Here is a 23,603-nt window from a genome sequence, read left to right as displayed (position 1 = left end):
TTTGCTTAGGAAGTTACCTCCTGCTGAGGACAGTGCTGGGGAGGCCTGCTAACTGACAGTTGTAATTGATGGGCACTGCTGATGGTTCCAGGGACATGGCCTTGTGGGGCAGGCTGGTGATCTCCTGCCAAGGTCCACTTGAATATCACTGGGAAGGCAGGAGATGACCAATCATGGATGCCTTTTAATAGTCTGTTGACAGAAGATAAGTTAAGAAATAGAGTTATATAAGACTGCTGGGCAGAGCAGGGCAGCTGTGGGAAAGGAAGGGACAAGGAGGGGAAGAGGGAGAAAGAGGAGGAGGAGAATGTTTCTGAATATATTATTCAGGATAGGCTAAGTTATGCTGTTATAACAAATGACCCCAAATCTCAATGGCTTAAAACAACAAAGGTTTATTTCTTGCTCACGGTGCGTATCCATCGAGGGTCAGCAGGGTTCTCCGCTCCATGTTGTCCTCAGTCTGGGACCCAGGATGATAGAGGCTCCACCATCTGGAACATCATTATGGGAAGGAAAAAGAGAGCGTGGTGAATTGTGCAGGATGTTTAAAGACCCACCTGGAAACAATGTATTTCCTTGGCAAAGGAAAGCATATGCCCTGTCTCTCTCAGAACCAGTGGAGAAGGACAATTCTCCTACATGCCCAGGAGGAGAAAAACTGAAAAGTTTGTGACACAGCCTTTCTGTGAAACAAAAGTCTGTGAAACAGAGTATCCAAGATTCTAGATATGGAAAGGATCTGTACTTATTGGGACAATTTGGGTTGCAAATATAGAAGGTGAAATTCAGACTCCTTAAATGAAAGGAAATTTATTGACTCACAAAACTAAAATTCCATGGCAGGTCTGTCTGTCTTCAGGCAAAACTTAATCCAAGGACTCAAAGTCTCTAACATCTGGTCTTTTACCATCTCTTAGCTCTGTTCCTTTCCTTGTAGACTTTGTTTTCAGGTCTTTACAGACCCAAGTTAAAGTTCCATGAGAAAAAAAAGAGCCTGTGCCTCTCTTCAAATTTAGTAAAAATCTGAGGCTTCAGTCTCAATCTTGACCACTTCGGGTCATGTGTACATTCCTAAACCAGTCACTGAACCCAGGGGGATGGAATGTTGGGCAGTCTTAAATCATATGTCTAGCACTAGAATCAAAATTGAATTAAGTTCATCAAAAGCATTTAGACCCAGAGGTGAAGACAGATGGTTCCCAAGGGAAATTCAGAATGCTGGACTAGAATAAGTATCCAAAAATATACACAAATAAAATTATGCATATCCACTACAGGATGTAGAGATGCTCCGACCCAGTGGCTTTCCAAGTGTTGTTTCACGGGTTTTAAGACTACACTGGAGTTTCCACACTCTCCAAGCTCCCTTTCAATTAGAGTAATTGTGCTCTGTTTATTAAATATTAGCATTCCATGTAAGATTTCTTTGGAACTAAAAAAGTGGGATTCTCTACTTAAAAAAGCAAACAAACAAAACAAGAGGGCTAAATAACACTAGTCTTTGATCCCACCTCCTCATTTTAAAAAAACTGAGACTGAGATTCAGAAAGACCAGTAGATTTCTCTTCATGTCTCATTGGCCAGAATGGGTCACCTGACCTCCTCATTGCAAGGAAGTCTGGGAAAGTGAGCATCTGGCAAGGGGAATAGAATGATCACAACTGGCCCAGATATAAATGGTCCATCCCTTAGGGCTGGGCACGTTGCCACTCCACACAGAGGTGGGGTTCCTTTAGGAAAAGAGAAGGAAGGAAATGGTTCTCCAGGAGCTGTCAGCCGTGTTGGTGTGAATCTGATTTCATGGAAAGTTCCTTAAGGCTAGGACTGGGTCTCTCTGTTTGAAATTTGCCTGCAATGATCTCTTTTAATCCTCAAAACAATCCTATGACTTTTAAACAGTCTATCTAGAATGGACCCTTATAACTATGACGGTGCCCCATTTTAGAGAAAGAGAAACCAAACTTCAGAGATGAATTAAGTACCCAAGTTCACACAGTAGGTAGTTTTGCTTGCCCCTTGCTTTGCTCCTTTATCACTGAGGGAGAAGGGAACTTTAAGCGCAAATCTTTCACCATCTAGGGGTTAACTGTAGAAAGGTCGGGGGCAAACAGTGGGAACTGGGGCATGACAGAGGGAACAGCATGTGCAAAATCCCAGAGGCAAAATAGTACATAGAAATGACAAATGGCTTTGTAGGTTTAGAGCCTAATAATTAAAGGAATATCATACTTAGGAGTTTAAGCCTTTATGAGGGCAGTAGAGAACTGATAGATATTTTAGGCAGAAGAATTTTATCATCACATATCCAATCTATCTTCATGGGGAAAATCAGTTTCAGGGAATAGGACTAGATCTGAGAGGCCATTAAGGAGATGAGAGATGACAGTGGCCTGGATTCCAGCGTTGGTGATGGGAAGGAAGTGGAGACTCAAGAAAAAAATCAAGGACGTTGAATCCACCAAATCTGAATCCAGATTTGGTAACTGGAGATGACACTCTGGAGAAGACAGGAACAGCTGAGACTGAGTCTCAGGTTTCCAGATGGTGGTGCCGTTGGCTAAGGTGGGGCAGGCGGGAGGTGAGGGTGGAGGGCAGGAAGTGAGGCATCCTGGCTCCTGAGGCTGCATTGCTCATTATGATGTACTCTGGATGCCCTGTCCTTATCCCCCGATAGGGCTCAAGACTGGGCCACGGGTATTAAGGGAACCCTGATCCAAGTGAGGAAACCTCCTTCATTGGGTGTGGGTATAAGTCCTCACCCAACCAGTTCCTCACCCTGCAAAGAACACCAGGCATAGATGAGGGCCACTCACCAAGCAGTGAGCCCCTTCCTCATCCTGCCTGGAGCCCCCACCTTTGCCTCTCAAGGTAAGACACCTGGGCCCTCAGATTTCCTGGTAGAATCTGGCATGCACCTAGTTCCTTTCTCCATCTGTATCCTCAGAGAATTACCTGGCTGCTCTCATCCCTATTACCCTGAAGCTCAGACGCTGTACCTGGCACAGTACTGAGGGAAAAAGAACAAAAACCAATGATTTCAACATGATAAATTCATCCTAAAACTTGCATGGAAGCATAAATGCTCCCAAATAGCCAAGTCGAATAGTTTTGAACAAGAAAAGCAAGAAGGAAGGACTTCCCTGATGCCTCTTCCCCAGCAGCACCTCCCCTGGAGAGGGAGCAGTGTGGGGTTGGAGCCACTGAGAAAGTCCTGGAAGCCTCTAGAAGAACTGAACACAGTCTCTGAAGGGCGAGTGCATTTGGACGGGTGACTGGGAGGTTGCTCAGATGCCAAGGAACCAGGCTGGGGGAAAGTGGCTTGGAAAGTGACTGTGTAGCCAGTGTGACCAGAGCATAAGACACCCAGGAAAGGGTCTTGTCACATGGGCGCATGGGGTTAGACGGATGAAGAGCTTCAAAGACAGAGAGAGGAACTGTGACTCCTATTGGTTGAAATGTAGCTTAGATTTTGTCACTCTCCCATTCTACAACTTTCTGTAGCTCCCTTGGCTACTGTCTCCTGGCTAATAAGGCAAGAGCATGTGAATGGAAAGATGGGAGAGTGCCTGGAGACAGACAGACCTATTAGGAGGCTGATGTCACAGTCCCAGATGGAGAGGATAAGGGCCTGAAGGGGACAGGAGGAAGGAAGAGCATACTCTTCAGGGAGGGGTTTCGTGAGATGCACACCAACCCCCTCCCCACCATCACCCTGGTCCTCATCACACAGGATCATCACTTCTCTGCAGCATCAGATAGCATTTCAAGCTCAGCAGATAGCAGGTAATTTATTCTACTCACAGTAGAATTGAGCCACAAAGTAGCCAGAAAAACAACTACTGCCTAAAACTGTAAAGAACACACAGCAACTCCCTCCTGGATCCATCTAGGCACAAAAGACAGAAGTCAGATATTCCTAGGTACATATCTCACTTTGACACTGACTCAGGGAAGTAAACCTCAGTGCCCCAGTTTCTTCACCTATAAAATGGGCCTAATAATAATACATACTCCCTAGGTTTTGATGAGGCTTTACTGAGCTCATGTATGTAAAACCTTCAGTAGAATAACTAGTATACACTAAGAGCTCAATGAGGTAGCTATTATTATCAATAGCAAAATAATTGTTTAGGTATTATGTTAACTGCTGTTCTATGCAATTGATTAGCAGCTTTTAGCAGAGGAGTAGGTGTTGGAATTCTCAAACATCATTTATCTTATCATCAAGGTGGAGACATGATTAAGAAATGTCAGAAGATGAAACAAATTCCATTCCATTCAATTCAGGAAGCTGTGACTTGTCATTCCTAATTATAAAGTAATAGAGAGATAGATGGACAGATAGTAAATCATGAAAGCTAAATATATTTCCCTATTTGAAGTACTGACTATTTTTTAAAATAAAGAAAAGCCTATTCTATCTCCCTCCAAAACTCCCTGCTTTTGTGACAGAAGTCCATGGTGTCACCTCTAGGAGTTTTCATTATTCAGCAATTTTGGAAGTGAGTGATTGATGTAATTAAAGTTATTGGTAAAGAGAGACTCAGTTACCATGGAACAGATGAGTCAGCAGAAAGTTTAAGTAATGAAATAATGTTCCGAGGAGTGATTCTTAAAATAAGCTTTTTTTTTTTTTTTTTAACTCTAGCCATTTTAACCATTGCCGGTCAGCAAAAAGATGTGAAGTAGTTAAGAACTGGAGAAAACATGCTACGCAATTTTAGAAGTTCTCAGATGAAGTCATTTTCAATCATAGGAAACCATATGTAGTAAGTAATAATGGTAAGTGCTCACATTTCTTGAGAGTGCACCATGGGCTTCAGTGGGCTTTGCATCCATTATCTCATTTAATCCTCATTCTTGAACATTTAGGCTTCCCTGGTAGCTCAGCTGGTAAAGAATCCGCTTGCAATGCAGGAGACCCCAGTTCAATTCCTGGGTTGGGAAGATCCACTGGAGAAGGGATAAGCTACCCATTCTAGAAAAGGCAGAGGAACCAGAGATGAAATTGCCAACATCCGATGGATCATCAAAAAAGCAAGAGAGTTCCAGAAAAACATCTATTTCTGCTTTATTGACTACACCAAAGCCTTCGACTGTGTGGATCACAAAAAACTGTGGAAAATTCTGAAAGAGATGGGAATGCCAGACCACCTGACCTGCCTCTTGAGAAACCTGTATGCAGGTCAGGAAGCAACAGTTAGAACTGGACATGGAACAGACTGGTTCCAAATAGGAAAAGGAGTATGTCAAGGCTGTATATTGTCACCCTGCTTATTTAACTTACATGCAGAGTACATCATGAGAAACCCTGGGCTGGATGAAGCATAAGCTGGAATCAAGATTGCCAGGAGAAATATCAATAACCTCAGATATGCAGATGACACCACCCTTATGGCAGAAAGTGAAGATGAACTAAAAAGCCTCTTGATGAAAGTGAAAGAGGAGAGTGGAAAAGTTGGCTTAAAGCTCAACATTCAGAAAACTAAGATCATGGCATCTGGTCGCATCACTTCATGGGAAATAAATGGGGAGACAGTGGAAACAGTGTCAGACTTTAATTTTTTGGGCTCCAAAATCACTGCAGATGGTGATTGCAGCCATGATATTAAAAGACGCTTACTCCTTGGAAGGAAAGTGATGACCAACCTAGATAGCATATTAAAAAGCAGAGACATTACTTTGCCAACAAAGGTCTGTCTGGTCAAGGCTATGGTTTTTCCAGTGGTCATGTATGGATGTGAGAGTTGGACTGTGAAGAAAGCTGAGTGCCAAAAAATTGATGCTTTTAAACTATGGTGTTGGAGAAGACTCTTGAGAGTCCCTTGGACTGCAAGGAGATCCAACCAGTCCATTCTAAAGGAGATCAGTCCTGGGTGTTCATTGGAAGGACTGATGCTGAAGCTGAAACTCCAGTACTTTGGCCACCTCATGGGAAGAGTTGACTCATTGGAAAAGACCCTGATGCTGGGAGGGATTGGGGGCAGGAGGAGAAGGGGACGACAGAGGATGAGATGGTTGGATGGCATCACCAACTCAATGGACATGAGTTTGAGTAAACTCCAGGGGTTGGTGATGGACAGGGAGGCCTGGCGTGCTGCAGTTCATGGGGTCGCAGAGAGTCGGACACGACTGAGCGACTGAACTGGAACTGGACCCATTCTAGTATTCTTGGGCTTCCCTGGTGGCTCAGCTGGTAAAGAATCCACCTGCAATGTGGGAGACCTGGGTTTGATCCCTGGGTTGGGAAGATCCCCTGGAGAAGGGAACAGCTACCTACTCCAGTATTCTGGCCTGGAGAATCCCATGGACTGTGTAGTCCATGGGGTCATAGAGTTGGACACAACTGAGCGACTTTCACTTTCACTCTAACATTTAAACAAGCAATGAGGTAGGTACTGTATTATTCTTGTTGTAAAGATGCAGATGCTGAATTTGAGAGAGGCTAAGAAACTTTCCCAGGGTTGCACAGCTGACAGAGGGCACAGATAGGAATGAAATCTAAGAAGTCTGGCACCCAACAGAATCTACCTTCTCAATCACCACAGATCCTGGGCCTCTCTGTTTAGATTTCTTGATTGTCTAATCTGGTTCTTCAATACACCCCAGATAAGAGACAGTCAAGATTTGAATTTCCATCTGTCTGACCCCACAGCAGCTTTAAAATTCATATTTCTATGGGAAAATCCAAGAACCCTGGCTTGGGGTGCATTTCTTCATTTTCACTTCCATCAACATGTATTGAATACCCAGGATGCTCCAGGCTTTGGTCTCTATGTTGGTTCTACAAAGATGGCTGGGGCAGGAGGACCTTCAGGAGGGTATATGATGGTCAATGTGATAGATGATGAGGCTCAGACTAGTGCTGTGGGGCGGGGGAGAGACAGTTGAATAAGACTCCTCAGAAGGATCTACAGGACTTGAGGAGTGCATGCATGTGAAGCATGGGGGAAAGCAAACTGCTGGCACATTTCTGAAGTCTTTCCACCAGATCACTGGATGAAGGAAGACAGGAGAAACCAAGATCTGGGGTGAGGCTAGGAATGGGAAGGAGGTGACTTTAGTTTGGGACACTTTTTTTCATCTGTCATTTTATATGGCTTTATTCTTATATATAAAAAATATATATATAATTATTTTTATTAAAGTGTAGTTGATGTACAATATTATATATTATAGGTATACAATATAGTATTCACAAATGTTAAAGTTTATTCTCCATTTACAGTTATTATAAAAATATTGGGTATATTCCTCGTGTTATACAATATATCTGTGTAGCTTATTTTATCCCTACTAGTTTGTATCTGTTACTCCCCTACCCCTATATTGCTCTTCTCCTCTTCTCTCTCCCTACTGGTAACCACTAGCTTGTTCTCTGTGTCTGTGAGTTTGCTTCTTTTTTGTTATATTCCCTAGTTTGTTGTATTTTTTAGATTCCACATGCAGGAGACCAGGGTTCAATCTCTGGATCACAAAGATCCCTGGAGAAACAAATGGCAACCCAGTCTGGTATTCTTGCCTGGAGAATCCCATGGACAAAGGATCCTGGTGGGCTACATTCCATAGGGTGGTAAAGAGTCAGACATGACTAAGCAACTAACACACACACACACACACATACACACACACACGTGATATCAGACAGTATTTGTCTTTTTTTGTGTCACTGATTTCACTTTCTGGCATAATACCCTCAAAGTCCATCCATGTTGTTGCACATGGCAAATTTTCATTCTTCTTTTTAATGGGTGAATAGTACTCTACTATATATATAGAAATTAAGGAAACATAGACATTGAGGAAATAATCCCATTTACCATGGCATTGAAAAGAATAAAATAACCTGGTTTGGGACATTTTGAATTTGAGTTACTTGAAGTCCTTCCAGCTGGAAATATAATTCAGGTAGTGAGATGAGTGCCCTGGAGCAGGGGCCGGGGTGGCACTGGAGGGAGGCCAGGTGCGCTGCGGCCCCATTGAGAGGTGTGGCAAAGCTTCTGGGCAGGTTGGGGAGGGCCTACCCAATAAACAAGCTAGGCTGAAGGTCCTCACCCAGAGAGAAAAGAAAAGAGGGGGGAAAGGGACAAGGTGTATGTTTGGGGAGGGGGCTTAACTTCGAGTGACATTACAGCTGCAAACCCAACAGCCCTCTACTTGATAGCACTAACCAAAGTTTCCATGTGCCTCTTTGGTCGGCTTTAGGAAGACGAGGAGAGAGATGGGGACCTCCCTTTTGTAAGCATCTGGCAAAGGGGGCACTGATGGGGCAGGGACCTCTCAAAGGGCAATGTATCCATGTCCTCAAGCTCACCCACCCCTTCCCCAAACTTTGCTCAGAGCTGGACTCTAACCCTCTCTTCTTGCCCTGCAGAAGGAGCAGAGAAGGACTAGAGTCTTTCATGGTGTCAAAGAGCATATTGGTTTGTAGATCTTAGCCTCTTATTCCTAAAGTGTGCATGCTCAGTCACTAAGTTGCCCGACACTTTGTGACCCCAAGGACTGCAGCCCTCTGGGCTCCCCTGTCCATGGAATTTTCCAGGCAAGAATGCGGAGTCGGTTGCCATGTCCTTCTCCGGGGAATCTTCCCGACTCTTCTCTAACCCTTGTCTCCTGTGTCTCCTGCATTGGCAGGCAGAGTCCTTACCACTTTACCACCTGGGAAGTTCTTAACGCCCCAAAAATGAAGTACAATAAAAGAGACTCAGGCCCTGCAGAACCAGTGGAATGGAAGGAACAAAAGCTTAGCAGGTTTCTAACATTACTCCCATCCTGGTCCTGCTCCTGTAGAAGCACGCCTGGAGATAAGGGTTACAGTACATGCGCAGTCACTTCAGTCGTGTCCAACTCTTTGTGATCGCTTATGGGCCATGGCCCGCCAGGCTCCTCTGTCCATGGGGATTCTCCAGGCAAGAATACTGGAGTGGGTTGCTGTGCCCTCCTCCAGGGATATTCCTGACCCAGGGATCGAACCTGCATTTCGTACAGTGCAAGTGAATTCTTTACCCCTCGAGCCACCTGGAAAGCTGTAAGGGTTATAGTGCAGGGGATTAATTAGGAAAGAGCATGGGGGAATAGGGTGGGGACAGGAAGCAGGCATCTCTGACTGCTCTGTCACCAACCAGCTGCATGATCTTGAGCAAATGGTTTTACCTCTCAGGGCCTGAGTTTCCATTTCTGTAAAATGAGCAGTTACTATTTTTCGAAGTGTAGTAAGCACATCTCAGGCGGGGGGAGAAGGGGAGAAGGAGACACATAATCATGGGCAAAGCGGAAGGACTGGGGTGGGGGGAACCTCTAGAACAACCAGAGACCCTGAGAGATGCCAGTTGCCTTCGAAGCCCAGGCAGCCAAGAACTTCACTAAGTTAACTGGTTTTGCAATCATTGTCTTCCATTGATGACAAGTGATACTAGCTTTTCAGTGACTGTGATGGTATAAACATTCCTTTCAATGTAAGGAAATGGTGACAAAATTCGAAGGAAATTATTCTGTAAATAGGAATTTCAAGAGTTAGAGGTGATGACAAGTATTGGGAGGGTGGGGCTCAAATGAGTAAGTTTCAGGGAACACTGAGGAAGGTAAGGGTTCGTTCCTTGCAATTTTGAGTCCTATGGAGTCTTCTCAGACATTTTCTACAACTTGTCAGGCATTTACCAGGTTCAAAGAAAAAATTTAAAAGAAGGTAGGAAAGAAAAAACAAATCTGGAGAGAAAAAATAATCTCCACCAACCAAAATAAACTAGGCCAATGATTTCTACCACATTCTTCATGAGAGTAAAGAGGTGGTGTTTATTCCAAATGAGCCCTTTTCTCCAAGTCACCACTCATCCACTTTTTTATGTGATCCAAGAGAGTCAGTCCTCAACTAGCCATGAAGATCTTTGCACATATGAGTGTTTAGAAGAAGAGCCACCTATTACCACAGGGTTTAGATTTAGATGCTGGATACAAATAGAAGGCAAACAAAACCAACCAATCAACCAACCAACAACAAAAAAAACTTGTGGTTTAGATCTAAAAAAAAAGTCTCAGAAATGACAACTGTGTGGTAAGTCTGATGTCAAACTGTGTTAGCTGGGAAGGTGTCTGGTATGTGCTGGAACTGTGAGTGTATTTGGAATCTAGGGCTAACAGATGTCTCACGCTGCTCGAAAGATGTTGAGATGATGTTTCTAAGGGCCTGTGGGTTCCCTTGGGGACAAAGCCACTGGTAGTTTTTACAGGAAAAAAAAAAAAAAATCCCCAAGGTGACGACCATATATACAACACAAGGACTTAAGAAAAGGATTGAGGGGTTGGAGGAAGCAAAAAACAGTCAAACTGAGACATCAAAAAAAAAAGAAGAAGAAGAAGATGGAGAAGGAAATGGCAACCCACTCCAGTATTCTTGCCTGGAAAATCCCATGGACAGAGGAGCTTGACGGACTATAGTCCATGGGGTCCCAAAAAAGTTGGACACGACTTAACAACTAAACAACAACAAGAACAAAATTTTTTTAAAGTTTTAAAAAAATAAGAAGAAATACAAAATAAATGCATGAAAGACTCATGATTGAAGTCCTTGTCCCCAACTCAAATCTGTTTGCTAGAAGTTGCTCTATAAAATGATGGGCGAAGGCACATTCATTTTTTGCTTGCATTATGTGAGATCATTGTGGGCGGGCAGGCAGTCACTTCCAACAGGAAAAATGAGCAAATCTTTTCAGATGGCAATTATTTAGGGAAGTAAACACTCCTTGGCAGGAGCAGCAGTCCTAGTCCTTCCTTGCTGGTGAGTGTCTGGGGGAGATGACATACTCCTAGCTTTTCCCTCATCTGTACTTCACACACGGAGTCCTGAGGAGGCAGCCCGTCCTCCAGCAGCGTTGGAGGAGGGCTAAGATGTTTCCCGGCCCAGCCTAAAAATATCTCCCTGGACAGCCTGTCACAGTGTCTGAGATTCCACCATTATAAATTCATTCCTCTCTGTTAAGGCATTTTGTTTCCAGGAGTTCTCAGTTAAAATACAGATATCGGTGAGATCTTAGCTTGGCTGAAACAGAGGGAGAGCAGAACACAGCCTAGGTGTTAGGAGACTCAGGTTTCCATTTGGTTCTGCCTATAGACTCAGTGCAGATGAGGCAATGGCACCGCACTCCAGCACTCTTGCCTGGAAAATCCCATGGATGGAGGAGCCTGGTAGGCTGCAGTCCTTGGGGTTGCTAAGAGTCAGACATGACTGAGCAACTTCACTTTCACTTTTCACTTTCATGCATCAGAGAAGGAAATGGCAACCCACTCCAGTGTTCTTGCCTGGAGAACCCCAGGGACAGGGGGGCCTGGTGGGCTGCCGTCTATGGGGTCGCACAGAGTCGGACACGACTGAAGTGACTTAGCAGCAGCAGCATAGACTCAGCGGGGCTTCCCAGGTGGCGCTAGTGGTAAAGAACCTGCTGCCAATCCAAGAGACGTAAGAAACAAGGGTTTGATCCCTGGGTTGGGAAGATCCCCTGGAGGAGGGCAAGGCAACCCACTCCCGTATTCTTGCCTGGAGAATCCCATGGACCGAAGGGCCTGGAGGGCTCACCATAGGATAACAAAGAGTTGGACACGACTGAAGCGATTTAGCACACACGCACACATAAACTCACTATGTGAGCTTGGGCAAGTCATTTTCACTTCCTAAACCTCAGTTTTTCCACTGATTTTTGAAAAAAAAAAAAAAAAAAAGGAAAAAGGGGGAAAAGACAGGAATAAAAAGGGAACTGAACTAGAGAGTTCTGAGCTCTCTGGTTTCAGGAGGTACGATTTGTTCACTTCAGGGTTTGGCCTGGACACCAACTCCTTTGCCACTGGATTGCCAGCATGTTGAGAGCAACTCCTTTGGGCCAAAGGACTTGGGTATCAGGTCTAGGGAGTGTCTTACTTCCCCCTTCTCTGAAAAAAAAAAAAAAATCCCTGCTCCTCCCTTACTGTTGGCCAACTCAGCAAATGGCAACTCCATGCCTCTGGGTTTTCAGGTTCAAATTCTTGAAGGCATCCAGAATTCCATTTCTCTTGTTCCCAAGAGTGTTTATAGATCCAACACACCAGCAAAACTTGTTGACTCTGCCTTCAAAATATTGCCCAGACCTGACTGCTTCTCCCTACTTCCCTGGCTACCATGCTGGCCCAAGACTGAATTCCATCACCTCCCCCCAATCTCCATCAGCCTCTTAACTGGTCCCTGTGTCTACTCTTCCCCTTCCAGAGTCTCAGCGCCTCATACCTGGGGATGCCTTTAAAACATAACTTAGATCCTGTCTCTCCCCTGAAAACCTTCCCTCCCTCACTTCCTCCCTCTCTCTCTCATCACAAAATCCAAAGATCTCACATGGACCTATAAGGCCCCATATAATGTGAACCTGGTTTTGCCTTGGTCTAATTCCCTCCCTCAAAAGTCTTCTTGCTGTTGCTCAAACTTGCTCCTACCTCAGGATCTTTGCACCTGCTATGCCTTCTGCCTGGAATTCTCTCCCTCCAATTATCTGCTTGTCCTTTTCAGGTGGTTCAGTGGTAAAGAATCCACCTGCCAACGCAAGAGATTTAGGAGACTCGAGTTCAATCCCTGGATCAGGAAGATCCCCTGAAGGGGGAAATGGCAACCCATTCCAGTATTCTTGCTTGGGAAATCCGATAGATAGAGGAGCCTGGCAGGCTACAGTCCATGGGGTCACAAAGAATCAGACACAACTGAATGAAAATACCTGCACACGCACCTATTCCCCCAACTTATCCGCTCAAATGCCCCTCCCAGGCAATGCCTTGCCTTAATTCTTTTTCCAAATATTCATCACCTGGAGATGGTGATGAACCATTATCACACTTATTTGTTTACTTTCTGTCCTTCCCTCTAAAACATAAGCTTCAGGAGGGCAGGGTCTTTGCTTTGCTGCTTGCTGCATCGTCAGCACCTAGAACAATGTATCTGGCACATTATAGATGCTCAGTTAATATATGTGGGAGAGAGAGAAGGGAATGGTTTAAGTGGAGCTGCACTAACATAGAGGCCAGCCCAAGCTTTCCACTGGATTGGTCAATGCCAAGGGCTTCCCCATGCTCTGCTTCAGCAGGGCGGCAAGTCCTAGGGAGACAAAGGTAGAGCTTGTTGTTGGGAGATGTGGGTGGGGTGCTGTGGGGGGGTACAGGTAGGCAGGGGAGGCAAAGACTCCAAGCTGAGTTTATAAGTTTACGGGCTGCAGGTTTTTGATTCAGACTAGGGGAAGTAGCTAAAAGGCCCTGGGACACACTCCAAAAGACAGGAGCCTGTAGAGAAAGGGTGGGTTATGTGTGAATGAGAATAGCTGTGAACTGTCATGTGGGATAACCGGGAATTCAATTCTGCCCCTGTAGGGGATCCCAAGCCAGGTCTAGTCAGCTCCCAAAGGTCAGAGCTGCCTTTCCAGGCTCCCCACTGCCCCCTCTCAGTCAAGTTCCAGAGAGTAATGTACAGATGCCGGGGAGGTGGGGAAGGGAAGAGTGCTACAGGACATCAGCCATGCTGGCAGGATTTTCCCCAAGTCAGAACTCAAATCCTCAAGTCTCCCTCCCTTCCTCCCTCACCCTCAGGCCTTGGCTAGCATCTTCAGTGAAGTGAGGTCTTAAGAGAATATGACCATAATAAGTATATTAAAGGATGACCATGTGCCACCCATTAGAATCCTCACAAAAAGGTGGTAGGTGGTACAGGCCATTGTGCAGAAGGGGCCATTGAGGATCAGAGAGCTTATGTGATCTGCCCGGGGACACACAGCTTATTAAATTGCAGAGGTAGGTTTGAGTCACCAAGGCCAAAGGGCCCAAGCAGTAAGCTCTAATGTCTCTGGACAACAGCCTACATCTCCATCTCCATGCTGCCTGGGGTGCCCTGGCCACACTCAATTCCTGGCTTCTAGAACACTGGAGGGGTGCTGTCCACCTCTGAGCCTGCTGCCACAGGAGTCCCTCCTGCTCCCCCCAACCCCACACTAGAGCCGGCAGCCTGCTGGGGCTGGAGCCCACACCCCAAATATAAGGCTGGTCAGCAAAAGGCGGCTTTGGAAAGGAAAGCGCCCAGGGCCAGGGCTGGGTGCAAATGGCAATCCTTGAAGATGCTGAATCCTCCGAGGTAGAACCCCAGCTGTGTGTAGCGCCCCAGCTGTGTTGAGCGCCTCCGACAGGCCGCTGGTGCGCACCGGAGCCCTCCAGCCCTTGTTTGATGAGCAGCGGCCAATAAATTCATTAATCATCATTTTATGCCTCATCAAACCCCCTCCAAGACCCTCCATGGGAGTTACACAAATTAGCCCCTGAAAAGACAGTAATTTCAGTTTAGCGAGGTAAGTGCTTTCTGATGGGCTCCGTGCATAGAGCTCTCCTGACAAGCCAATCCATCAGCGCACTGGGAATGGGGCGCGACCGGGCTGCTAGGACCAGCCGACCCTCACCAGGCCCGGCCCTGCCCAGCCTAGCTTGCGGCGGCTACTTGGCGAGTGTCTCGTCCTAGGGCGTCCCCTTTCCACAGCTCTTTTGCACCCATACTCCGCAGTCTGTCTCAGCCGCCCTCTTGCCCTCACCCACCCCTACCTGCTCCTCAACCCTTCTAAACAGAAAAGAAACTGTTGGAAACACCGAGGATCAAAATCTGGTAACGAACTTCTCCCGAGGGTTAAGGAGACAGACGCACTGATGCTGAAGCTCTGAACTCCCGCCCAGGGGAGGAGAAACCAGGTAGCCCTTGGATGTCGGAGTTCTGCGACCCTTTGAAGCCATGGAAGGGTTGTGTGTATTGCGGGCATATTTTATTGGGGAGAGGGAGTGTCCATGCCAGTCCTGAAAGAAATCCCCGGATCCAAAAGAGAGCCGTCTGGGAACAGAGAGCCGCCTGAAGGGCGGCTCCACGGGACCCTGGTGTCTCGAGGCGGGGGACACGCCTGGCCTTTTTCGTGGCCCTAGCCACATGGGGTGAAAGAAGACGCCTGGGGAGGGGAGCAGGAAAGGATTTTCCATAGAATGGGCCTGGCCAGTAGGACTCCAGTATAGGGCGTTGGGTATGAAAGAAGAGGGGAACAAACCACAGAACATTGTGGCGAATGGTTGGGTATTTGCAAGCGCGAAGCCAAAGCCGCGCCTTCTCACTTTCCGGTCCTGGAGCACCGAAGGGACCAAGGGGATCCTACCCGGCGGGCAGGGGAGATGGACGAGAAGCCGCGGTCCAAGCCGAACCGACTGACCAGCGCGCACGGCCGCGGAGAGCTCGAGCGCCCGGCGATGCGCCCCTCCTTCATTAGCTTCCCCTCCACGCGGCGCTGCCTCGGAAAATACGTTAGCAAACGGGGAGCCGTTTATCTCTTTTATCTTGGGGCCTGATCCAATTAAATAAGTGCACATTTACATTTGCATCCATCAGGCGGGAGCGCTGAGAGCCCGGGGTTTGCTCGGAGCAAATAAAAGCAGATTTCACTGGGAAAAGTGGCGTCTGGGAGCGCCGGCCTCCTCCGCGCGCCGGAAACGAGCGCGGCCTGGAGGGCGGCCTTGGGGACCTAGGGTTAGGGCTTGAGGCCGACTGGAGGCCAGAGATCCCCAACGGCCAGGAGGGGCCCCGGTCAGGGCGGGGTGTGCAGCCGGAGCTGCCGCCTGGCCCCCGAGGCGATCGTGTTAGGCCACAACCTGGGCCCCACCTGGTGCCTGGGACCCAAGTCGCATTTAGAGCGAAAACGAAAAGGAGATCCGCTCCGGCCTGGTCCAAAAGGGAGACCCGCCGGGTGGGTCTATGGACAGTTCGGCAGCTTTGGCCAGTTTAGGGGGAAGAGCAGGGGGCAAGATCCGGGTCCAGCCGATTTCCCTCCTATTCGGCGACCGAGAGGCAACGGAATGCGAAGAGCCAAACAGAGGGCGCGCCTCCCGCTGCCCTCCAACGTCCCGGCCCGAGGGGAGACCAGGGGACACCTTCAGAAGGGGTGGAGGGCATGTCCAGGTTTGCCACGCCAACCTTATTAAAGATGCGCTAGAGATCGGGTTTGAAGAATTCTAGGGTAGTTTTATTTTTCCCTTTCCTAAAGATGTCTAACCCACAGGCAAATGCTAGAAATGATCTTTGGCGGGGGGGCGGGGGGGAGAGGGTCGCGGCTGCGTGGTAGACCCCGCGACGTGCCAAACCGCAAATAAAAAACTGTCCGGGGGCCCAGAGGCCGGGCGTGGGAAGGCCCGCAGAAACGGAATGCGTGCCCCTAAAGCCGAGCGGGAGCACCCGAAATGCCCGGACTGCGCGGGGCGGCGGCCCCCACCGGCAGGCTGCTCTGGCCGCCCGCAGATTGCTCAACTGCCTGCCGCTGGTTAGTAAAAGACTGTGCCCCAGCCGTGGTAGGCATCTGCAGGGTTAATCCTCTTTTGGTCGCAGGATCTGCTTCCCGAATCCCCAGTGTTAACTGGGTTCTGGGTCCCAGGCCGGAGCCAGTGGAATGGCGGGGCAGTTTACATTTGACCCTCTTGGGGTCCAGAGCCAAGGACCCCGCGGCGGGGGGGTGGGGAGGGGGCATGGCCGGGTGTCGCCTAACTCCTCCTCTCTGCGAGCCGCAGGGCGCCCGGGGACCAGTAGGCGGCGCCCTTCCTGAACTGCATCCGCCTGCGTCTCCCTCTTGGGAGCGCAAGCACATTCCTTTCACTTTGGGCGCTTTGCAAGGGCGTTATTTTGTGTCTCTGCCCGGGGTTGGCAGCTTGTGAGGCGGGACAGGTGGTCTGGTAGGCACCACCCGTTCTGAAGCCGCACGCACGACCACCTTACCCCAGCCCCTCAATCTTCCAGGCTCCAAGAGCTGCGTACACCTCGGGGGAAATGAGAGGGCCCCGAGGGGTTTGCAACCAGGAGGCCTAGATGAAGGCTCCTCACCCAGGCCTAAGAACAACAGTTCGGGCCCTGGCCCCCGGATCCGAGGAGTGGGGAGGAAAAAGGGCCCTTTCTGCAGCCTCAACCTCTCTGAGCCCTCGGGGACTGACTGGGCTGTTGGCTTCTCACCCCAAATCCCAGAAACTGATTCCGCCGCGCACAGAAGGGAAAAGGGAAGAAACCCAGCGGGTCTCCGGTTTGGAGCTGCCTCGGTGGGGGTGGAGGGGGCTGACTGCAGGGACCCCACTCAATGATACCGCGGCTTCCGTTGCTGGACTCAGCAACTCTTCTGCGAGATTCAGCGACTCCTAGTCACCTTTAGTGTCAGGCTAGCCTCTGTTTGGGTACTGGAACCAGCGCAGCCAAGCGCAGGTGACAAATGCCACGCAACCCAAGCACCGAGGTGTTTTAGGCGCTGCTTCGCATCGTGTAATTTACGCGCCCCAGTTCAAGTGTGCGAACAAACCCCTGGCACAGGCCGGAAGGTTTCTCCCCCTTGCGCCCTCCCCGCCCCACCGCCCCTTGCAGAAAGCATCGCCTTCGACACGGTCCAAGATGCGGCCAAGCAGAGGCTCAGAGGCTCTAGGAGGGACTTGGAACTTTACCGACAAGCCACTACTTCTGGGATTAAACGCGGGAGACATGTCTTAACCGCACATACCTCGATCCGCCCGGCAGGCCGCCCCCAAACTGAAAAGCCTCTACACACCAGAAAAACCACTGGTCAGCGAACCCCAGCTCTGCAAAGGAGAAAACCCTAAACTTAATTTGGGGCTTGTACTTAGGGCGAAGTACGCAAAGAAAACTCTAGAGGCCAAGGGTAGGAGGGATGCGGGCAGGGGACAGCGAATTTGGGCATCAGCCTTCCAACCTCTGGAGGTTTCGCTGCCCAGCTGGAGGCGCTTCCCGCAGCCCCTCGTTGGGAAGAAATGCCGCGGGCTCCCCGGTGCGCGGCTCCCGTTCCCAGGCAGCCCCCGCGGGCATTCGGCTCCCAGCCCCGAGCCTCGGCAATCAGACCCGGGAGGCCCGCGCCTCGCCATTTGCATATTCCCGGGAACACAAGGAGGCCTGTAATTTTCTTTTTAAAATCACTGGGCAGGGTTTAGGGCCAGTGCTTCCAAATCCCGCAGAGTTGATGTCGTCCTTAAACTCTCTCTTAAGAGAAGGGGACTGGCCTATTCTTCTGACTTTTTTAGAAGAGAAGGTGATTCCTGGGGTTGCATATTCAACAGGGGGGGCGGGGGAAGCTGATTGTGAACCGGGCTGTGTGTGCGGGGGGCAGTTGTGGATGGAGGGGATTGGAGCGCGGGGGGTAGGGCAAGCCATCTCTGGAATTCAATTGTTTAAAAAAAAATCATTTATAATTAAAGGGACAAAGTAAAATACGGTCGTCTCATGTATATTTAATCATTCACACTTCCAACTTTGAAACCATTTTCCCTGCGTGAATTTTCTCACTAATTTAAACTCTGAAGTCGACTGCTGTTCGCCAAAACATCTGCACAATGCGGCTTTCAAACTTGTTTAAATTCGAATAAGCTAAAGGAGCCCCGTTGCAGGTTTAAAGGAAAAAGGAAAAGTAGCAAAAGTAAAAACTCCGGTGAAAGTTTGGGCGGTGTTTAAAAAACCAAGTAGGGTTAAAGTAGTCTTGAGTAGAAATGCAAATATGTGCATTTTTATTTAGCCTAATTAAACCGGTGTTATGTGCAAACACATTCTCTCTACACTCAGGCTTAGGTTTAATAGAGCAAATTAATTCCCCTCGCTGGCGAATGTTTTTGCTCTAAAGCCTCCCCTTCCCCGACCAGTGAAAATTTCCCACGAAATTCCACACGTCCTCAACTCTCCATCTCCAGCGCCAAATGCAGACTGGAGCACCGACAGTGCTAGCGGGCCTCGGGCGCAGTGCGGTTTCTCTTCCTCGTTTGGGATTGAGACCCGACCTGCCTTCGTTTCGAGATGAAATGTGCCGGATTAAACGGAGAAAATAAAACCTCAGAAATACTTTTGCAGCTACTCGGGACTCTTGAATCCGCGATGGGAGAAGTGCTAAGGTGCCGACAAGCCTGATCAAGTCCACAACGGCCTCATTATCTGGGCAAACGTCCTTTAGCTGCTGAATGCCTCTTGTCCAAAAAGGGGGTCCGTGGGGTGGGGCGGGGGACTCTTCTGATCCATCCGGGGCTCCCCTTGCTTCCCCCAAGCGCCTGCGGTGCTCCCTCCCCCACTTCCGCCCCCTCTCTCTCCAATCTCCGACTCTGCAAAGTGCAGGCTTGTAATTCAGGACAAGTGTGACACCTACCTGTGAAAGGGGGTAACCGTCCCCTCGCTGGTCCCGCGGCCCCAGCCCCGCGGCTCCGCGGGGAATCTACCCGGCCGCCTACCACCCGCACGGTCGCGGATGGAACATTTACTAATTTAATCAAATCCAGCGAAGAGATCAATGCCCAATTTTGAAGGGGTAGAGACGACAGTGACTTGGGAAAGCCTTCTCCTTGGCATCTCCCAACTGCTTCCCCCCCGCATTAGCCCAGAGCACCTTTGAAATAGTAATAAGGGCTAAATCCGGCATAAAATCGAACTCATTAGCAAAGTTCACCAGCTGATTGCTTTGCATAAAACACGACACTGATTGGAAGTAATTAGGTTAAGCGTTGGAGCTCGGGTGGTGCGTGTCTCTAACTGGCTTTGCCATCTCTTCTCCCTTCTGGGCACACACTTGGGTCTCTCTCGTCCCTCCTCCAGGGTCCAATCACCACACCACCCCCCCCCCAGAGCAGCCCGCATCAGTGATCCAAATTTGCATTCCGGGCAGGGCCGCGTTCCCTGGAGCTTGAAGCCTAATTACGGTTTCCCGCTGGCAAACTGGGTTCGGTGGAACCTTTCATTCCCCACTTCGGAAAAAAAAGTTGCAGTTTGCACCTTTTGTCCAGGGCGATGGACAGTTTATTGAGGCTTCTAACAAGTAATAAGTGGCTCTGATTATGTTAAAATCTCTTTTAATTAAATATTTTGCATTTTACAAAGGCGGCTGCAGTTTCTTTTACTTTTCAAATCTAAGAGTATAACCTGTTTCCTTTCTGTAATAATACTTTAGCTCATACCCAGAAAAAAATCAATAGGTGTAAAAAAATTAAATTAAACTTGTATTTTTAAACTATGAAACAGTTTTGGGGGAAACACAAATGTATATATTTATATTACAAAAAACATTAAATGCCTGTACAGGTGTCTTAATTTCATAATTTACTTCAAAGATATTGAATTATCAATTTAAATACAAAAATGCTACATTAAATATACAGAATAAGATTTAATACAAATCCTTTTTTAAATTTTTCTTTTCAGTTGGTTAAGACATTTCTGTGGGTGTGTGGAGATGTTTACATTTTTATATCATCCATCTCCATGTACTATAAACTTTTTAGTAGGAGGGATAGTTTTGCTTTTCTCTCATGTTGATGGAAAAATAACTGCCAAGGCCATGTTTTCTTTTTTTAATAAATTAGGAAAGTCCGGGACCGACGCAGCCCGCGTTAAATGTCGGACATACCTTTCTTCAATTCATAGGGAGAGTCTTTGCACAGGTCTAGCTGGGACTGGCTCCGCAACATTTTCGGGTCTTTAGCCAAAGCGTCCGCTCGGTTCAACACGGTCTGGTTTAATCCATTGAAATGCGAGCCCGGACCCGTGGTGGGGCCTGGCCCGGGCCCCGGGTGGCCGTGAAGGTGTCCGAAGGAACCATAGTTCGTGTAGCCAGGATAGAAGGGCGCCGTGTAGTAGAGAGGCCGGGACAGCACCGTCCCGCCTGGGAAGGGACACTGCGCCGAGGGCGAGCGCGATGGCGCCGGGGCTGGCGACGCGCGGCTGCCTCCTAGGGCTTGCCCGGCTACGGGCCCGGGGCACGGTGGGCACGGAGAGCCCTCGCTCCCGCCGCCCCCGTCCTTGACCTTGTCCGAGGATGTGGCGATCTCCGCCAGAGACCACAGTTTGGGCTTGGCGAGCACCGCCTGCGGCGGCGGCGGCGGCGGCGAGTGTATGACCGAGGGCCCTCCGGGACCGGGGGGCAGCTCTCCCGCGGCTGGGTGCGGGCCCGGAGCCGGCGCGCCGGAGGGGTAATGAGGGGCTGGGTCCTCGGCCAGCCGCGCTGCCGCGGGCCCGGCCGGGGAGGGCCCGCCGGCGCGGGGGGGCCCGGGCAGCGCGTCGAGGCGGCCCTCGGATGGCGGCTCCTTAAAATCCGAGTCGCTGAGGCTGCCCTCGGTCTCCTTGCCGGCAGGGGTGGGCGGCCCCTGCAGCCGTTCGCAGCCAGAAACCGCCTTTTGCTCTGCTCCTCCTGCGGGTGAAACCCAGGCGGTCAGAGGCGCGGAGGCCACAGGTCCCCACCCGCAAAGGCAAAAAGCCCTGTCCCCAACCTCCAGGCCTTGGGCGCCCCCTCTCCAGGCCCCTCTTGGGCTCCACACACCCTTTCCCGCGTCCACCAACCTGCTTCGGGGCCCTCGGGGTCGCCCTTGTCCTCGGGCTTCTGGGGCTCATCCTCGTCGTTCTTCTCCAGATCAATGTTCTCCTCCTCCTCCTCGTCCTCGCTGCGGTTCCGCGGCGTCCACGTCATCTTGTTCTCTTTCTTGAGGCGCCGGCGCGCGTTGGCGAACCAGGTGGACACCTGGGTGAGGGTCATCTTGGTGATGATGGCCAGCATTATCTTCTCGCCCTTGGTGGGGTAGGGGTTCTTGCGGTGCTCGTTGAGCCAGGCCTTGAGCGTAGCGGTGGCGTCTCGAGTGGCGTTCTTCCGGTACGCGGGGTCCCCGTACGGGTACGAGCCCAGGGGCGCCGCATACGGGTGGTACCCCAAGGAACCTGCCATGCCCGGTGTATGGTCGTAGGGAGAGCCCTGCAGGGAACGGGCAGAGAGAACGTGAGAGTGGGCCGAGGTCCCCAGTAGCCGCCTGGGCGACCGAAGTACACTTCCCCTGCGCCCAGGGTCTTCGGGCAGCGAGGCCCGCACTCAGGCTTCCCCTGGGGTAGGGCTGGAGGGCTCAGACCCTGGGGCAACCCCTCTTCCTCCTTAGAAGGAAGCGGAGGCCGCCAATCCCTGAGTCCTTGGAGGCGCTTGGAGCAGTCCTGGCTTCCCCGGCACCTGGTAGGCCCCCCTCTGGCTGGGCACGTCCTCCCCCGCGTGAGCAGATCCGGCCACCGAGGCCAGGCCCCTCTACCCAGAGAAAGGCCCCGGCAGCGGCGGCGACTCTGCTCTCTGCGCCCGAGTGGCTGCGCAGTAGAAACAAGGGTAGTGAGCAAAGGAAGTCAAGGAATTTTTTTTCCCCCACAGAGAAAGGCAAACGAAGAGCCAAGCCTTATCCCTGCACTCCCACCCCTCCAAAAGTGTTACTCCAAACCGAAGCCACAGCGCTTTTCCAGAAAGTGCACCCGGCCGAAAAATCCCGGATGCACCGCAGCTCGCCCGACTTTTCAGAAATTTAATACCTCCAAATCGGATTGCGAAGATAGGATTACGGATTTGCAACATTTTGGAGGACTAATTAAAGGCGAGGCCAAACACATTTACACAGACCGAGCACGCTTCTGTTCAGATTTCGGATCTATTTCTTTTGAACTACTTTTCGCCAAATGGCCGAACCCCCCAAAATGAAATAGAGTAAAATGTGCAGGACGGCCTAGAGCTCACGTTTGAACCAAATGTTGCTCTTTGAAGCGACCTCTCCCCCCCCAAAAAAACCCCTTCCGCCAAGTTAGCGATCCGAGCAGGACGCGGCTCTCCGCTCCGTGCAACTCCTGAGCCCGAGACCCGGACGAAGCCGAGAGAGACAACCACCCAAGTTCGCAGGGGCCGCGAGGCTCGGCGGGACGGTCCGCGGTGAAGCCGAGGCCCGTGTCCCCCGCAGCCCCCGCCCGCCCCGCGCGGCCCCAGCTGCCCTCGCCCGCCAGGCTCCCGCTCGCTTACCACGTACGAGGAGAAGGCGGCGGCGGCTGCCGCCGCGGGGTCGGCGCCGTACTGGAGGTGCGAGTTGTAACCCGGCGAGGGCGCCGTGAAGGCGGTGGAGCCGGCGTAGGGCGAGAACGCGGAGCCCGACGACGAGCGGCCGAGCTCATCCGTGCGGGGCCCCGAGATGACGCTGGTGCTGTACGCCGGGCAAGAGTAGAGCGCCAGCGAGGCGGACGGCTGGTACAAGTAGCCCTGCGGGTAGGACATGGCCACACACGGGCATGGGGCGCTCCGCGCCGCGGCCGCCAACGAGCCGGGCGGCGCCCTGCGAGGGCGAGCGGGCGGGCACCTGGTCTCCGGCTGCCCCGGGCCGCCGCTCCTCGGGCCCCGGCTCCCAGGCTCCGGCCCGCGGCGCCTCCTCGCTGGCTTCCCGCGCGCCTCCGGCCGCGACCGAAGAGCCCGCTCCTCTGCGCGCCTCGCTCGCCCCGGCAGGGTTTCCCCCCCTCCCTTGTTGCTTTCTCTTTTTCCCCCTCGCTCTTTGCACTGGGGGGCTCCGCTTTTGGCTTCGCAAAGGTCCTGCCAAGATGCTAAGTTGGAAATTGAGGATTCTGACGCCTTGTGCGCGCCTGAAGCTCCTCCTTCCCGGGGTGTAGTCGGTGGGAGGACTGGCAGGAGCCTCTGGGCGGCCGCAGCCAACCCGGCCGCCAGGCGCTCCTCGTCCTCTCCCTCTTCCTCCCCGGCTCCCTCTCCCGCTCGCTGGCGCTCCCCTCGCCCCTC

The 23,603-nt window shown here is 50.6% G+C and overlaps 1 protein-coding gene across 3 annotated transcripts; it reads right to left on the bottom strand.

Annotated features, from left to right (window-relative positions):
- Positions 1 to 391: 391 nt before the first annotated feature.
- IRX5 (iroquois homeobox 5) lies at positions 392 to 23,603 on the bottom strand. 3 transcript variants are annotated; one of them, XM_043898494.1, is made up of 4 exons: positions 22,845 to 23,603; positions 21,371 to 21,776; positions 20,442 to 21,221; positions 392 to 494 (listed from the first exon to the last, which is right to left on the bottom strand). In XM_043898494.1, exons 1-4 carry the CDS (start codon positions 23,091 to 23,093, stop codon positions 430 to 432), a joined length of 1,500 nt encoding a protein of 499 aa, XP_043754429.1. In that variant the 5' UTR covers positions 23,094 to 23,603; the 3' UTR covers positions 392 to 429. The 3 variants fall into 3 exon arrangements, with proteins under 3 accessions (XP_043754429.1, XP_043754430.1, XP_043754431.1); XM_043898495.1 differs by lacking the exon at positions 392 to 494 and adding an exon at positions 4,917 to 4,981; XM_043898496.1 differs by lacking the exon at positions 392 to 494 and having other exon boundaries at positions 20,122 to 21,221; positions 22,845 to 23,602.

Source organism: Cervus elaphus, chromosome 4, assembly GCF_910594005.1.
Source record: "Cervus elaphus chromosome 4, mCerEla1.1, whole genome shotgun sequence".
Taxonomy (NCBI): Eukaryota; Metazoa; Chordata; class Mammalia; order Artiodactyla; family Cervidae; genus Cervus; species Cervus elaphus.
Note: the sequence above shows the minus strand (reverse complement) of the source record. Positions and strands in the feature narration are given on the sequence as shown.